This window comes from Actinia tenebrosa, unplaced genomic scaffold, assembly GCF_029948245.1.
Source record: "Actinia tenebrosa isolate PJP-AT-01 unplaced genomic scaffold, QUT_ActTen_1.0 PGA_scaffold0__85_contigs__length_37466705, whole genome shotgun sequence".
Classification (NCBI taxonomy): Eukaryota; Metazoa; Cnidaria; class Anthozoa; order Actiniaria; family Actiniidae; genus Actinia; species Actinia tenebrosa.
The window spans coordinates 2,369,902-2,388,822 of NW_028292569.1; the positions used below are offsets into that span (position 1 = coordinate 2,369,902).

At 37.2% G+C, this 18,921-nt stretch overlaps 1 protein-coding gene and 1 pseudogene across 1 annotated transcript in view; both read right to left on the bottom strand.

The window, feature by feature from the left end:
• LOC148913212 (neural cell adhesion molecule 2-like) overlaps positions 1–18,921 on the bottom strand; it is a 31,860-nt gene that overhangs the window by 5,405 nt on the left and 7,534 nt on the right. The window contains exons 3-11 of the mRNA XM_089026000.1: positions 17,364–17,691; positions 17,172–17,217; positions 16,703–16,982; positions 15,198–15,476; positions 9,099–9,440; positions 5,237–5,278; positions 4,715–4,813; positions 4,451–4,478; positions 4,314–4,353 (exon numbers count right to left, since the gene is read on the bottom strand). Coding sequence (XP_088882126.1) covers positions 4,314–4,353; positions 4,451–4,478; positions 4,715–4,813; positions 5,237–5,278; positions 9,099–9,440; positions 15,198–15,476; positions 16,703–16,982; positions 17,172–17,217; positions 17,364–17,691 — 1,484 coding nt within the window. The remainder of the gene's footprint in view (positions 1–4,313; positions 4,354–4,450; positions 4,479–4,714; positions 4,814–5,236; positions 5,279–9,098; positions 9,441–15,197; positions 15,477–16,702; positions 16,983–17,171; positions 17,218–17,363; positions 17,692–18,921) is intronic.
• On the bottom strand, positions 5,138–8,972 carry LOC148913213 (uncharacterized; annotated as a pseudogene).

Sequence of the window (18,921 nt, forward strand, 5' to 3'; positions counted from 1 at the left end):
ATGGATAAACGACAAGCAAACGTAGGGGTATAGCGAATCATGTGATAATAATAATAATACGACAAGCAAACTGTCGTAGCAATGTAGCAACCATGAAGTGAAGAGTGCCATGGAAATACAAGCGATCTGTCGTAGCAATGTAGCAATAATAATGAAGAATGCAAATAATAATACGACAAGCAAACTGTTGTAACAATGTAGCAACAATATTGAAGAATGCAATGATAATACAAGCAAACTGTCGTAGTAATGTAGCAACAATAATGACGAATGCAATAATAATACAAGCAAACTTTCGTAGCAATGTAGCGACAATAATGACGAATGCACTAATAATAGGACAAGCGATCTGTCGTAGCAATGTAGCAACAATAATGACGAATGATATAATAATACGACAAGCGATCTGTCGTAGCAAAATAGCAATGATAATGACGAATGCAATAATAATACGACAAGCAAACTGTCGTAACAAAATAGCAACAATAATTACGAATGCAATAATAATACAAGCAACTGTCGTAGCAAAATAGCAATAATGATGAAGAATGCAATAATAATGCGACAATCAAACTGTCGTGGCGAAGTAGCAACAATATGTGGTGAAAGCAATAAATAATACGACACGCAAGCTGTAGCAATAGGCAACGGCTGACGCAATATAGAAGTGTCAAAAGTGATGAATACCATACAAGCAAAACAGCCCTAGCAATATATCAACATAATAAATAATGATAAATGCGATTATAATTCGACAATCAGTTATTAATGCAATAGTAATAAGACAAGCAAAATGTCGTAGCAATGTAGCAACAATAATGAAGAATGCAATAATAATACGACAAGCACACTGTCGTAGCAAAATAGCAACAATAAAGACGAATGCAATGATAATACGACAAGCACACTGTCGTTTCAATGTAGTAACAATAATGACGAATGCGACGATAATACAACAAGCACACTGTCGTAGCAATATAGCAATAATAATGACGAATGCAATAATAATACGACAAGCACGCTGTCGTAGCAAAATAGCAATAATGATGAAGAATGCAATAATAATACGACAATCAAACTGTCGTGGCGAAGTAGCAACAATAGGTGGTGAATGCAATAATAATACGACAAGCAAGCTGTTGTAGCAATAGGCAACGGTTGACGCAATATAAAAGTGTCAAAAGTGGTGAATACCATACGACAAGCAAAACAGCCCTAGCAGTATATCAACATAATAATTAGTGATAAATGCGATAATAATTCGACAATAAGTTATTAATGCAATAGTAATAAGACAAGCAAAATGTCGTAGCAAAATAGGAATAATAATGACGAACGCAATAATAATACGACAAGCACACTGTCGTAGCAAAATATGAATAATAATGACGAATGCAACGATAATACGACAAGCACACTGTCGTAGCAAAATAGCAATAATGATGAAGAATGCAATAATAATACGACAATCAAACTGTCGTGGCGAAGTAGCAACAATAGGTGGTGAATGCAATAATAATACGACAAGCAAGCTGTTGTAGCAATAGGCAACGGTTGACGCAATATAAAAGTGTCAAAAGTGGTGAATACCATACGACAAGCAAAACAGCCCTAGCAGTATATCAACATAATAATTAGTGATAAATGCGATAATAATTCGACAATAAGTTATTAATGCAATAGTAATAAGACAAGCAAAATGTCGTAGCAATGTAGCAACAATAAAGACGAATGCATTGATAATACGACAAGCACACTGTCGTAGCAAAATATGAATAATAATGACAAATGCAACGATAATACGACAAGCACACTGTCGTAGCAATAGGCAACGGTACGGTTGATGCAATATAGAAATGTCAAAAGTGATGGATACCATATTAATACGACAAGCAGAACAGCCGTAGCAATATATCAACATAATAATTAGTGATAAATGCGATAATAATTCGACCAAAAGTGTCGAAGCAATAAGCAAAATAAGAGATGACATAAGGGCTTACAATAATTTTTTTTTTTTGATTTCTACATTTCTGCAAGTACCGGCAAGGAGTGTATTAAAGGCGACACATATCTATCCTTGTTCCACGAGATGCAGACTGGTTTGGTCAGTTGTGTTTCTCGAAAGGCTTATCGAGTGGGGGAGCCAACAGCGTTCGCCGAACAGGCGATGAGTGCGGAGGATCAACAACTTATATCTTGTGAGATCAGCCCATCTATTGGGGAAATACAGTGTGGGTCAGCACAAGCATGTAGATAGAAAAGGCCTCCATCCAGCTAAGGATATCTTCTATGAGGCGTTTGTTTTTCTTCGTCTTGGATGTTAACACCAGCCGGCCGTCCAACATCTGTTGTGGTTCGTCCTCAGTTGCTGGAGTGAGGTTAGCGAGCAGCAAGTCGCTCAGATCGATAAACCGCCCAGTGACAGTCTGGGTAACGAGCTTCGGTGGTACTGGCGAGTGACCCAGACCAACGACAAATGCCCATTGAGTAGCTCGAAGTCGTTGTTGTGTTCGCTGGGGCGAACGAGGTTGGTTGTTCTCTGTTTGCTATAGCTGACACAACGGCGGCTTGAATAACCTCTAGCAATTCGGCAGAAATTGGAGAAGACTGTGGAAACGGTGGATCGGCCATTGCTATTAACTGGGTAGTCCAAAAGCGATAAAAGCAAGCGACAAAGAAATGCAAATTGTACGATGGCAAGGATGCAAAGATGGCATACAAGCTACAAGCCAGCTAGTGAACACGCCACCCGGAGCGTGGGCGCATGCGTAGCATGGATGGTCCGCTGGCCAACGGTGCTTAGGCTAGCAGGCTTAGTTGTGGTTTTAACTTTGCCTAAATTACATTTAGCCCCATTTAACTCAACTTGTTGATTTAAAAAAATTAAAGCCGAAACAAGCGAACACATTATTAGATTGAATGACGTGTGGATGCGAAGTCTGGGGGGCCTATCAGAAACAAAACTTTGAAAACTGGGATAAATGTCAAACAGAAAAAGTGCATTTACGCTATTGTAAATATTATCTTGGTATCAATAGAAAAGCGTCAAATATTGCTAGTAGATCAGAACTCGGCAGATTTCCGCTAAAAAAAATTATTGATACTTTTTGAAATTTTACAATCATTTGATCACTTTACCTGATGATTCTATAACTAAACAAGCATTCTTTATTTTTCTAAATCTTTATTTTCTCGCGATAAAATATGTTTTCAATCCAATCTTATAGATATGTTTCAATTTTATAATTTAGGTGAGTTAGGTACATTCAAAAATAAGTTGATAACAAACAAAACACTTGAAGACCTTGTCTATAAAATGAAATGCCAATATTTTGAAAAATGGAAGGTTGATATTTCAGTATCTAGTAAACTTCAATTTTTAAATATTTTTAAAGACAATTATGAATGTGAAAATTATTTAAACTTGATTGATGATTTCGATCAAAGAAGACATTTCACAAAGCTAAGAATAAGCAATCACAAACTCATGATTGAATCTGGAAGATACAATAAAACAAAAATTGAGGATCGTCTATGTACATTGTGCAATGATCATAACATTGAATCCGAGATTCATATGCTATATCATTGCTCGTTCTATGATGATTTACGAAAGGAATTTTACGATAAGATTAAACTTATTAGGGATAATCAATTAGATTATTCAACATTTACATTAGATTTATTTCATTCAAATAACGAAACCATAATCCGATACTTTTCGAAATTTATTTACAAATGCTTTAAACTTCGTCAAGAAGAGGATTCTAGAATTAAAACAGTAGATTTTTCTTTTGTTGGAATAGCGTTTACATCATCAGTAAATCATAAAAGAATATCAAACATATTATCGTTTTCATTATATAAGACATATATTTTACTCCTATATATACATTTCTATATAAAACAAAACAAAACAAAAGATATTCATAACAACAATATTTCATTGTTATTTAATTGTTACAGTTTCTAGCTTTTACGCTTTGACAATACCTGTAAATGTTGAGGTCATGTTTATAAAGCAATTCCACCACTACCTACCTCCCTACCTCCCTACCTCCCTACCTCCCTACCTCCCTACCTCCCTACCTCCCTACCTCCCTACCTCCCTACCTCCCTACCTCCCTACCTCCCTACCTCCCTACCTCCCTACCTCCCTACCTCCCTACCTCCCTACCTCCCTACCTCCCTACCTCCCTACCCCCCTACCTCCCTCCCTCCGTCCCTCCCTACCTACCTACATATACATATTTAGCACATATTTAGTTGGAAAACGTTAAAATTATGATGATTAATAAATAGACACATACTTCATAAACTGCATCTTCTGCCTTTTTGTTTCTGGTGACTCTGTGATATTGAAATTTATGAAGAAAAATGAAAGAATCGATAAAACATCGCATAATTACTGACATAAGATAGCAATGAAGTTAAATAAATTAATTACCTTTTCGTATTGGTATTCCCGGTCGGTTCTTTTCAAGAGACATTAAAAAAAAGAGAGTTTTGTTTAGAGTTTTGTTGAATGTTAAAATCTAAGTGCATGTTTTATGTTTGAAAATTTCTTTGTAGAAGTAATTCTGCTAATTCTGTTTGCCGACATGCATCAAGAAAGATATTGCTTTTGCAAAAGAAATACAACAAATAAAGAATAATTAATAATAAATAAGGATTATCAGAAACATAGGAACATAAGTAAAATACATTATACCTTTTCTTTTAATGTTCCTCCAAATGTAAAGAAGCAAGAGGACAATAATTATCAAAGCCACAGATAGGAAAGCTACGCAGACAGCTAGTGCAGTTGCACCTTGAATAAAACCACGAACAGACATGATTAGCAAGTTAAAATCAAAGTTCGGAAACCTAAAAGTATGCACATTAGTTCTAAACAAAAAAGGTCCAAAAAACTGCAGATTGAAAGTTGAACTAATAAGGGTACATGATACAAAGGAAACAAATCCGGCCATTTAAAAAACATACAGACTGCGAGCTCTATTTCCCTTGGTCACTGTCCGTCTGTCTGTCCGTGTCGATTGGTCGAGGAAGATTATTTTGACTCGTAACCAATCTTCCTCGACCAATCGACACGTACAGACATACGGACAGTGACCAAGGGAAATAGAGACACTTAGCTCGCAGTCTAACAAACATAACCGTGGCTAATTATTACGTACTTGTCATGAGCGTAAAACATCATCCTTTTGTGAAATTTGATAGGAATGTTACTTACTGCATTTTTCTTGTTCGTCTGATTTATTCATTGATTGCCCGCCTGTTAATTAATTTTAAAATAAATATCATAACTTAACACATTATTTTTTTTTTCAAATTTCCTTGTACTTTGGTGAATAGGTTTTAAGGTGCACACGATGTGCGGGCGCTCAAAAACCGCTGAATTAAATTTTCACGATTTCATTGAAGAACCATACACGTTCTGAACTTTAAAAGGACAAAAATAAAATATGTAAAATATCGTTCTGCTTGTTTTGTGCTCAATTTTTACGATAACTTGCACACCGTAGAACCTGTTTTTTTTTTTGTTTTTTGTTTTTCATTATAAGCAGGCGTTTTATATTGCTTTTTTTGAAATATTTTTGAATTATTCTTCGCTAGCGTGTCTCTGGTTTCTGATATACAGCGCAAATGAAAATACCCCAATTGAGATTTGCGCTATGTGAATTCAATAAATTATTATCAGCAGTAAACACGTTTGAATGCTAATTAGGTAAGCTAGATAGGGCGTAATTTCGTAACCTACCAGCATGACAGGATTAATAATATATACAATCACTTAAAACCAATTATTAATGTTCTTAAGATGCAGTTTAAATACTTGGAATGTTTGAAATGTCCTTAAGATGTGATTAATTTAAATGTTCTTGCAATGTTCACTGTGCAGCTTAATACCGCTTTCTGCATTCTAAGTAATACATCTTTGTATCTTGCTCCAGAGATATTCTTCATCTCAGGCTCCATCTCTTTAGACCATCCTCCAAGAGCGTCCAAAATGAGGTTCACTTGCAAGATCGTGTATCCTGGGTGTTGTTTTGTGAGCTCAAGTCTAAGTGCTCCATACTTCTTCGTCTTCTCTTTGTCTTTCTTTTCTCGGTTGTTAACCCACGGACAGCTCATTTCCACCATGAGTACTTTCTTGTTATTGTGGTCGATGAAACGCGCGTCCACACGGTTAGATCGTACATACATGTGGTCAGTATATACAGGTACATCCCAGTATGCTTCAGCGTCAGTTGATTTGTAGAGTGGTTTGGGTTTGACATCAGAAAACCATGGGGTTGTACTATCAGCCAGTTTGAGATCTCTTAGCATCTCAAAGAAAAACACTTTCAAAGTAGCGTTGTGTCTATCCAGGTACTTGGACTGTGCAAGAGACGGACATCCAGCCAGTACATGTGCCAGACATTCGGAACCCTCGCCGCACATTCTGCATGTGACATTATTCTTGTCTGTTGTTCCCGTCTTGTAGGCGGAGTAGACTCTCGTTGGGGTTAGCTGTTCGTACAATTCCATAATGCCTGCAACACAATGGGTAGGAGTGCTTACCCACTTGTTAAGCCATGCAAAGCAACCTTCATGACTTAATTGATCATCCTGCCATCTTGCTTTCAGTAGACTTCCTTGCCAATGTTGATCTTCAACCTTCCCCACGAGTTTTTCATTTACAGCTTTCTTAGGTGTTTCTTGATGTGCATTCCCTTGATCTGTATCTCCGGTTCTTCTAATGGGCTACATGACGGTTCAGGGGTATTTAGGTTCAGAGTTGTTCTCAGTTCCTGGGCAAATTTCTTTGCATCACTAATGAGAGAGGAGAATCCCTTGTCTGCAGCTCTTTCTTCAAACTGTTGAACAGCTCTCATCATAGGGTCCGGACTCTCGTAAAGTTTGACAGCAGCCTTGATCTTGATCAGCTTATACTCTTGTTCAATGGATCGCAGTCCTCGTCCTCCTTTCTCTCTAGGTAGATATAATACAGCTGTTGAGCTAAGTGGATGTCGTCCTCCATTCCCGCTGATGATCTTCCTTGTTTCTCTATCGATAATACGTAGCTCAGCAAGTGGCCAGTGCTGGGTCCACATAGGATATGTGAGCACCGGAAGTGCAAACTGGTTGGTAGCAAGGACGCGATTATAATCAGATAGTGGGCTTGTCCAGATCACAGATAGCCTACTCAAATACTCCATTGCTGCTTCTGTAAGTACTTGCTTCTCGTCTTGTAAAATGGACTCTTTAATCCCTAGGAACTCGTAGCTGGCTCCCCACTCTAGTTTCTTAACCACTGATGTCTCGTCGAGCTTGAGATCTTTAGCATCTTCAACTTGTTTGCCCCTTCGTACATTGATGACTCTGCATTTCTTTGAATTCCACTGAAGCCCCATGTCTTGCATAGCAGTGCAGGTTGATCGAAGTACCCGGTTTAGCTTAAGTTCAGATGCAGCAAAGACTTTAAGGTCATCAACATAAAGTAAATGAGTTACTTTAGTCGATAAAGGCTTGGACAGTTTATATCCCTCTGACACATTCAATAACCAAGAAACAGGATTAAGACACAGTGTGAAAAGGCGAGGACAAAGGGCGTCACCTTGGGGCAGCCCCTTGTGAAATCTAATGATGGTGGACGTTTCATTCCCTTGCTTTGTAGTAGCTACGATCTTAGTATTCCAACTTGCGCTCAGGTGTTTGATCACATTGCCAATCCAGCAGGAGACCCTGTGTACTTCCATCATCTCAATTAGCCAACTATGATCCACAGAATCATACGCTTTACGGACATCAACCCAAGCCATGCTTAGATTGCGTTTACCTCGATGACAGTCCTGGGTAACCATCTTGTCTATCATAAGGTTGTCGGTAGTTCCGCTGCAACCGGACTTTGTCCCCCTCTGTTCTCCTTCCATCAGGTCGTAATCATTCAGATGTTTATCCAAAGGGATCTGGAGGCATGATGTAAACCACTTATAGATATTGTTAAGACAGGTAATGGGTCTCTGATTTTCGCTTGAGAAATCTCCTGGTTTAGGTATTAGACGTGTTCTGCCCTCTGAAAACCACAACGGGTACGCCTCTCTGTCCTTGGTGATAGATTTGAATGCACAGGTAACACCTTCATGAAGTGAGCTAGCTCGCTTCCACCAGAAGTTAACCAATCTGTCTGGGCCAGGTGCGCTGAAGTTCCTCTTCTTAGATAAGGTCTTGACAGCTTGTGAGACTTCCAGATTCCACTCACGTTCTACAATGGGCGGTACTCGATTAGTAATTGCTTGTTTCATATCCTGAAGCCACTCAGCGTTCTCGTTACCAGTTCCTCTCGTCTCCCACAAGTTCCTCCAAAACCTGCTAGCCTCCTCGATATTCTCAAAGGTGTTGGTGTTATTATTGGGATCGATGTTCTTGATTCTTTGATACGTAGGGTGATCCTCTTTACCATTCACTATCTCTGTAAACTTTGCATATACCTGCCTTGCATCTTGCGTAAATTGGCTATTCAATGATCTTGCTTCATGTTGTTTCTTTCCTCTGATGTACCTTGACTTTAATTTCCTCAGTTCTGATTTCTTCTTCTCCATGTAGTTGACAAGTTCAGCAGATGAAATTGCTTTACATTCTTCCAACAGAAGTGCTCTGTTTCGCTTTCCTTTCTTGGTCAGTTTTCTATTCTCTCTTAGCCTTTCAAGCTCCGCCTTAGCAATAGATATTTTCTTCCTGAGATCACTTGCTCTATCCTGGAATTCTTTCTTTTTCCTATCGGAGTTTAATTATTATTATTATTATTATTGTTATTATTATTATTATTATTATATGAACACGTCGCTTTAGCTAGCCAATCAGCGCGCGCGTTATATTTCAAATATTTCATAATGTCATGTGATTTATCATCTTTAGTACCAATTTTGATTATTTTCTTTTCACAAAGCACTCCGTTCTTCACTTTGTATTTACCAACATATCATGGCTTGCTCTATTCGGTAAGTATTTCGCTCAGTCTTTCGATTTCCGAGTTAGTCCGAGTTCTTGTTATATTAAATATGCAAATGCCAATAAAGTAAAAATCCATCCCCTACCAACACCTCACTTACCAAGACCTGTAGTTGTTGCCTGGGTTGCTGTGGTAACCGGTTTCAGCAAAATATACACTTCTTTACCTTTGTCATCTCCTATTTCACTTTCTCCAAACTTGTTCGTTGCCGTGACAATAAACCAGTATGTCTGACCAGGCTCCAGATCCCTCACGTGTATAATATACGTCAAGTTGGACAAGTCACGGACGACATGTATACTTGCCCACGATTTTTCTACACCTTGTTTCTGGTGGATGGTATATTCTTTTATTTCACCGCCATTTTCGTCCGGTTTTGTCCAGGACAATGTTATAACAGCTTTACTTTTGCTAAGATGAAGACTGGGCAAAGGTGGTTGACCTAAGTGAAGTAAGCACAAAACGCCTTGTTTTCTATGGTTAAATCTAGCAACGAATTAAATGTAATATCAAATGATTCCTTGTATGATGCATTACTGCAGATCTGATTGTGAAACTCGACGCAAGAAATAGATCGATGTTAGGGATAAGGTCGACGCATATGGAAGAAAACGATTTATGCGATTTTTAGTTTACTCCGGATTCCAAAGGCTGGATTCCGGATTCCATAGGGCGAATTAAATTTCCAATTCTAAATTTCCATATTGCTTTAACCATGAAATTAGTATATGTAATAGGACTCCATGCTGTCCAATTAAGAAATAATTGGACGAGGAAAATTCCGAGGACTGAAAAAATTCAATGAGGCCGTAGGCCGAGTCCAATTTGGCAGTCAGAGGAATTTTTCGAGTCTAATTATTTCGTGATTGGGGAGCATGAAATCCCATTATCTATTAATTATATAGCTGCCTAATTAATCCCATATCAACAAGACCTGTCCAATTAAGAAAATAATTGGACAGTTACCTATATGGGATTAATGAGAAGCTGTATACATTGCAAAAAAATTGCCCATACATTTGGAATATTTGCTCTTTTCGGTCTTTTTCCTCTCTTTCCAAAGCAAAAAGTTGTTCTTAAAAGTAGAGTTATATAGCACAAGTAAACTGCGTGACAAAACACCCTAAATGACCCGTAAATATTCTGTTCTTTCGCTAACTACCGTAGTGAGCGTGTTTTCGAGGCTACGAAACCTAAGAAACCATAAGAGGCGAATGTATAGCCAACATATAGTATGAGCTTATAAAATCAGCAAAAATACGGTTCTAAATTTTAACAAATTCCTATGAATTATATACCAAAATGTTCAGCAAAGCCCGGGGTTTTCAAATCCACTTCTGTTTTTTTTTTTTTTTTTTTTAGAGAGGTCCTGTTATATTTCAAGGAGAGACGATTTTCTAGCTTGACCCCGGTTATGTCATGCATTTTCTCTCGTAAAATACATCCAATAGCGTACATTCAACTCAAAAAGTACGGTGGTTTTTTTCAATAGAATTCAATCTAAACCATATAATACAGTCCGTGAATAGTTGAATTAACTGAATCCTCTTCTGTTTTTTGCCTAGATAGTCATTATTTTGAGAAAAGATCCAAAAACCGTGTATTGAGACATAATTTGTATGGGATCACATGAGGGGGCGTGAGCTTGAAATCGTAGCTGACCAAATGTTAAGAGTTTTTTTCTGATGTTATAACTATTACTTTGCTTGTTTACATAGTATCCCATTGTTACTCGTTTATCATAAACGCAAAAAAAATGTATGAAGTAAACTAATGAGACAAACTTTTCCGGATTCCAGATTCCAAGTGTTGGATTCCGGATTCCAAGTGTTGGATTCCAGATTCCAAGTGTTGGATTCCGGATTCCAAGTGTTGGATTCCAGATTCCAAGTGTTGGATTCCGGATTCCAAAATATTTTTTTCTTGGATTCCGGGTTACGAATTCCCTTACATAGGGCAATAAAGAAATAACAATTCCCACCAGGTGTTTTCGGAAAGCGCGCAATGCATGATTTTCTGACTTGAAAAAGAATCAATCCCTAACATGACCACGCGCCTAGAGTCCTGCACGAAACATTCCCGTGAAGGACGCCATTTTGTTTTGAGTTGGATTTGAATATGTATTCTCTTGAAATGTAGTGCGAAATATTGATGAAAAGAAGCCATAGCTGCACATTTGAAGTCTATAGTAATGTATCAAGTTATGTACATGAAAAAGTTTACAAGAAAAGCTTATTTTAAGTAAGTGTTTATCCGTTTTTTTGTAATTCGTATGGCCAGCAAAGTTAACCTTACAAGGTTTTTTGTTTCGCAAATTATTGAAAACTTGATAATTTGCTCAAATTGTTATTTAGTGGTAACGTGATGTACGTATATTATTATTTTTTTATAGCAAACATTTTTTTGATTTAAAAATGTGTTGTATTTACGTGCTATCCTTGTATGTGTTATGTTTTTGATTATTACCGATCCACACATGTTTTTTCTGCTTCTCGAGGCGCGCAAAGGTCTATTGGGATTGATTGATTTCAGCGATTCGCTATCTGATTGGCTGATCGATTTCTGTCAGATCACCTGGCAACTCTTGAAATCCATTAATCAGGAAATCTAAAATAAGTCATCTGTATCATATGGAGGGGACCCCGAAGTGAAAAAAAGCTAAGGTTATCATAAGACATACATATGATTATGGGTAAATGAATAACGACAGTTGAAACAAAAGGATCTCTGAAAAATAAATGTGAGTTCTGGATTGCATTTGAACCCAACTTTCAGTAATCTAGTCGGTGAGCCTCTGGGAAGACTCTAATGGTGAGTTACGATCGTATATAATAGTAGGCACCAGGTGGATCGTGGATCAGGGTGGATCGTGGATCAATCACCGATGCGAATCGGTGCTCTCCTCCAGACCCTACTCCGGGGCCGTAATAACGTCGACGTCATAGCTATTCTAAGTGAGGTGCTGTAGGGGGAGGGGTGGTCAGCTATATCTATTTTCTAGTTTGCTGGATTGCACCATACCAACGCAATCGGGACGATCTATTTTTGAGATTTTACGTCAAAGATTAATCCAAATAAAATGTTCTAATTATTCATAAAATATAGTTTTTCTGTCACAAAGCCTATTGTTAAAGGATTAGACTCTTTTTACTTTATGCTTTTGTTTCACCCTAACTGAGTTCTACGAAGTTGACTCATCAAAAAACAAACAATTAGATGACTTGCCAAAGGAACAACTTTTATTCATAAAACGCTCAATGCATGTGAATACAAAAAAAGATTAGTTACAGCTCTCTTCATTATTTAACCAAGTATGATGTTTTGATTGTCGGTATATATTTGTTCAATAGAAACACCCGTCACTTGAAACAATAAAGGACTGTGTTCTGCATAATTGTCGAGTAAATCACACAAGAATCAACAACTAAAAAAGGGTCGAGTTGGCATTGCAGTGCACTGTGGGACTATTTGAGTCGACGAAATAGACGCCATCTTGAAAATATATCCTTAACAAAGCTTGCACTTACTCTTGCAGTGACTCTGGAGCCAAGGTCAAATTTCTGAAAAAAATCATTGTCCCAAATAGGTTTCAAACCCATGACCTTCCGGATACCAGTCGTATGCTTTGCCACTGAGCATGCGTCTTTCCTGTAGCTGATTTTTTTCAGAAATTTGACAAATGATTAATTATTCTATACTTTATGCGTTGTCTGATCTGTTATATGATATTTGTTTTATTGTTTGCACAGATACTGCAGCTCAAGCATGCTCTGATGATACCATCTGTGCTTCATATGCAATGTGCAATCAACCTTGGCTCCAGACTCACTGCAAGTGCAAGTGAAAGCTTTGGATGTGTGGTCGATGTGGGGTGGATGTAGGGTGGAAGTGGGGTGGTTGTGGGATGGATGTCAATCTACACTAATATAAAACCTATCTACACTAGGATCTACACTAGAATCTACACTAGAATCTACTATCCACACTAGAATCTACTATCCACACTAGAATCTACACTAGAATCTATACTAGATCTACTATCTACACTAGAATCTACATTAGAATCTATACTACATCTACTATCTACACTAGAATCTACACTAGAATCTCCACTAGAATCTACACTACTACTGTCTACACTATAATCTACACTATAATCTACACTATAATCTACACTAGAATCTATACTAGATCTACTATATACACTAGGATCTACACTATATATAGAGCTAGGCTATCAGCTATCAAGCTATCGGCTATTGGCATGTACCTGGCCTGAAAGTACACACCTGGCTGAACTCATTAGTGAATAAGAAATTTGCACTAATTATTTTTTCAACTTGGATGGACGGTTTGTTTTGTAAAACTGAGAAAGAGTAGATCGTGGTCTTGATATCTAGTAGGTTTTTTTGACTCGCAAACTTTGCAGAACACAGTCCTTTATTGTTTCAAGTGACGGGTGTTTCTATTGAACAAATATATACTGACAATCAAAACATCATACTTAGTTAAATAATGAAGAGAGCTGTAACTAATCTTTTTTTGTATTCACATGCATTGAGCGTTTTATGAATAAAAGTTGTTCCTTTGGCAAGTCATCTAATTGTTTGTTTTTGATGAGTCAACTTCGTAGAACTCAGTTAGGGTGAAACAAAAGCATAAAGTAAAAAGAGTCTAATCCTTTAACAATAGGCTTTGTGACAGAAAAACTATATTTTATGAATAATTAGAACATTTTATTTGGATTAATCTTTGACGTAAAATCTCAAAAATAGATCGTCCCGATTGCGTTGGTATGGTGCAATCCAGCAAACTAGAAAATAGATATAGCTGACCACCCCTCCCCCTACAGCACCTCACTTAGAATAGCTATGACGTCGACGTTATTACGGCCCCGGAGTAGGGTCTGGAGGAGAGCACCGATTCGCATCGGTGATTGATCCACGATCCACCCTGATCCACGATCCACCTGGTGCAGAACTCTCATTTCATATCTACTTATAATGGGTTATTTCAACCGCCACCCGGTTAGCTCAGTTGGTAAGAGCGTCGGTCTGTTGTGCGGGAGGTCGTGGCTCAAATCTCGGACGGACCAACACTCAGAGTCTTAAAAAAACTGAGGAGAAGGTGCTGCCTTTGTAATTATATCTGCAAATGGTTAGACCTTCAAGTCTTCTCGGACAAGGACTTTTTTCATACTAACCATCTCTCATGCTTGTAAATTGCACAAAAAGCAATCTGTCATTCACAACTCTATGTAAAGCGCCTTTGATTATATTCACATATAAAAGGGCGCTATATAAATCATAATCATCATCACAATCATCATCGTTGTTTCCCATAGACGATCGTAGCTTTACATTAGAGTTCTCTGAGAACCAGTGGTTGGTCCAGTTAGATTAAGAAGGTTGTGGGTTCAAATCTCATCTGGAACTCAGATTAATCAATCAACCTTTTTTTTTATTATTATTATTAATCAATCATTTTTTAATCATTATTCCATCCAAGAGATTACATATTGAGAAAATTTCGTATAAAGAGGAATATGAAAGATAATTACAATACATTTATAATACAATGGATATGAATTTAGTGTAAAATATTTTTCTCAAGGATAGTAGGCAGCTCAAAAGAGAAACCGCAGGCCTATGCTGCCTATGTATAGCTAAAGTAAAATCAATGTAAATTATGGTAATTGCAATGAACAAAGAAGCACAAAGGCAAATATACTTAGACAGATTTTGATATAAATTAACAATAATCATATAAATAAATTTATACGGCAATTTAATATATATATATATCAAAATCATAACTATCGTTGTTATCATTTTGATAATTATCATAATTACCATCTTTAATATATACTCTCTATTAATAGCTATTCAATCTATACATTCTTGCAATTTGATTTATATGATTATTGTTAATTTATATCAAAATCTGCCTATTGTATAAATTGCAGAACCAAGACTCAAGACTGACAGCTAATCAGATGTTGTTTTAGTTTAGTTTTAAACAATGGTAGTGAGGGTGCTGATCTTACTTGGTAGGACAGGGAGTTCCAAACTTTTGGTCCCTGACTAACAACTGTGAGTTGTTTGGTATTTGTGTTCTACAAAGATTACGATTTTTATGAGTTTCTGCTCTTTCACCTCTCGTCATTCATTTAATCATTCTCTGTATCTGAATTCCTTACCTCTTTTCTTTGTTGTGAAGATGATGATCGATGCATTTCCATAACCAACGACATTCCTTGCGTAGACTCTGACTTCATACCTTGTATTCTTAGTCAGACCAGTGAACTCGTGCTCAGTTTTTGCTGTGTTCTCTTCTTGTGGTGGGTTTGTATTGATTTGTACTTTGTAATCAATAACAGGACTTCCACCATCATAACCAGGTTTAGTCCACCTTACAGCTACTGATGATGCTTGGGTATCCTTGTCTAGTATCGTGACATTAGAAAGACCTGGTGGGACTAATGTTAACAACTTGTTAGAGTGATCGAAAGTAGTTTAATTTCAGTCACAATTCATAAAATCTCAATAACAAATCAGAATATCGTAGTTGGTCAAGTGGGTGATATGAGTATTGATACCCGTCAAGCACTACTTTTATTGGTACCCAATCACAGTTCAAAGGAAGATCCGGGTAGTCATCTGGGTACACAATCTGAACCAGAGTCTCACGTAACATCCAACTTGAAATTGTTATTACGAATAAAACTAAGCGCTATTTGTATATTAATAATAATAATAATAATAACTACCACCACCACCACCACCACCACCACCACCACCACCACCACCACCAACGGGTGTAGGGTGGATGTGGGGTGGTTGTGGGATGGATGTCAATCTACACTAATATAAAATCTATCTACACTAGGATCTACACTAGAATCTATACTAGATCTACCATCTATACTAGATCTACTATCAATACTAGAATCTACACTAGAATCTACTAGAAATGTGCAAATTATGATATATATATATATATATATAATGGTCTTGATATTTAGTTGTTGATTCTTGTGTGATTGACTCGACAATTATGCAGAACACAGTCCTCTATTGTTTCAAGTGACGGGTGTTTCTATTGAACAAATATATACTGACAATCAAAACATCATACTTGGCTAAATAATGAAGAGAGCTGTAACTAATCTTTTTTTGTATTCACATGCATTGAGCGTTTTATGAATAAATTTTAAATTATTTTAGAAAAAGTGTTTGTCGTTGTTCCTTTGGCAAGTCATCTAATTGTTTGTTTTTGATGAGTCAACTTCGTAGAACTCAATTGGGGTGAAACAAAAGCATAAAGCAAAAAGAGTCTAATCCTTTAACAATAGGCTTTGTGACAGAAAAACTATATTTTATGAATAATTAGAACATTTTATTTGGATTAAACTTTGACGTAAAATATATAGGATGTGGTGCAATCCATCAAACTAAAAAATAGATATAGCCGACTACCCCTCCCCCTATACGGAGCCTCACTGTAGAATACGTTACCGTTATTACGGGTCCGGAGTAGGGTCTGGGGGAGAGCACCGGTTCGCACCGGTGGCACCGGGTGCAGGATTGGTACTTCATATCTACTCATACTTCCCGCAACGTACGTAACCTGGGGAATACTATTTAAGACATGTTAGTAAATAAGACATGTAACTCATACTATTTTTAAAAGTTTTATACTTACACAACTGAGTCACATAGATAACATGTTCAACACTTCCTGCGACGTTTGTGGCATTACATTTATATGATCCATAGTCTGCATTATCTTTCGTTGTTATCACCACTTGACTACCTTTAGCAATAGCTGTGACACCAGTTGTTATATGCTGACCACTGGGCTTGTACCACGTGATATCTGGTGTGGGTATTCCATCTATGAAAATACACTTGAGGGTCACCTGTCTGCCATTCCAGGAAGTATTATCACTGCTAGACAGCTCTTCCGAAATTGTCGGCTTCGTCTAAGAAAGGGAACAAATTCAAATTCAACTATTCAAAGTTATTTGAATATTACTAAATTACGTTGCATTTAATGGGTCCTTGTTATCGGATTAACGAAGTCCGTCAGTCCGTCAGTTCGTCAGTTCAATCTATATAGTGAGCTTGAATGAGCTTGACATGATACATGTAATGTGTGTAGGACTACTTACAGATATTGCATTTATCATGTCGAGTTCATGCGATATCATGGATCGGCTGTCCAAGTCAGAAACATCAAATATAAACAACAGAAACAATTAAATAACTCCAGGTAGTTCACAAAATATTTTTCAAAGTTGGATTCGTCGCTTAACAGTTTTCTAAAACTAAACATGAATGTACAAAAAAAATGTATGGGATACTGAAAACTTCCCCGCCCTTGTCTTGTCAACATCCTTAAAACTATAACCATATACTCACAGTAGACTGTTACACTCGTTCTGGTAATGGTTGCATCCTCGTTTGGGTTGTTCTTGGCCTGGCACTCATATACTCCAGCATGGTATTGCTTAATGTTATCTATCTGCAGTACAGCACTTCCTGATCCTTGGCTCTGGATAACACCACTAGCATCTGTTATATTCACCCACGGTGTTGGTGGTCCAATAGCTGTGCAGTTTATCTTTAATTTCTGTCCCTCGATAATCTGGTATGAGTTGTTTGGGTGACTTGGTAGAAATGCCGGATGCACTGAAACAAAGTATTTTGGAGAAGGTATTTAACCATTTCAAACTAAATTAAATATGAATACAATTACAGTAGACTTATTCATATTCAGAGGGATCTGCGGAAAAGCGGCAATTTGAGAGCCAGTATTTTCCGGGAGAGGACCAAATTAAAACGAAACCTATCCTTAAAACTTTTCCGGCTGCTTGGAAGACGTTTTTTTTAAAATTGGGGTCTAGGGTGTGAAGGTTTTTTTTACTGGGATACCTGTGGTATCACAGTCGTAAAATGCCTTTGTGTTTTTTTTTTTGTTTTTTTGTATTTTTCTCCTCGACAAAATGACAAAGCTGCGCAATAGTTACCCAGGGGTCTTCAGGAACTAACCCAAGAGACCTTTGCGGGTATCTGCTATAGAGTTATCGTCTATAGTCCAATCAATTATCATGTACCAGATGTCAATCAATGTCACTATGTTGTCGAGTGATTATGACAGGGCGGAGCTAGCAGATCACGTGGCAGAGGTTTGTGTCTACGCATGCTCTATTTCGTTGACCGCCGTAATACAAGACAGCCGAACTAGAAATATTAATTTATCAATTTCGTAAACCAGGCTTTTTAGAAGATAGCGAGGATTTCGAAGCGATTATTTCTAAGAATTTTCAATGAACTTCATGGGAAAAAGTTGGTTTTGGTTAAATATTCATGATTCATCTACTCGAACAGTATTTTCTTTAATTTTTCTTCAAAAAAAAAAAAAAAAAAAAAAAAAAAATGGCGATTCATTAAAAGATATTGATAATTGATAGAATTATAAAACGTAAAGCAATTATGAGAGAGGTTATGAGCAAATATTAGCCTGTATTTATGCTTTAAATGAAGCATTTTGGTTTTAAAGCGAGCCGCGCGAATTTGCATTCTTTTGAAACGTGTTGCTAATTGCGTATGCCAAAATCCAGAACCCGGAACTGGAATTGGAGTTCCAGATTGACTTATTCGATGAGCTTAATGAGTGTGGCATAAACGCTCTGCCTATAAACGGCTTTTAATACTGTCGTTCGAAATTTTGCAACTTATTTTTACTTCTCCATTAGGTTCTTCGAGACTCTGATACTAGTAAACCGTCTCAACCAGGGTCTGGTTTATCATTACTTCGAGATGTCACGAAATACTTTATCAGTAGTTTTGGAAGCTCAACCAACTAAATCCTCCATGCATGTTGAGTCCTCCAGGTATCCCAGTGTACCCTGCCAACAG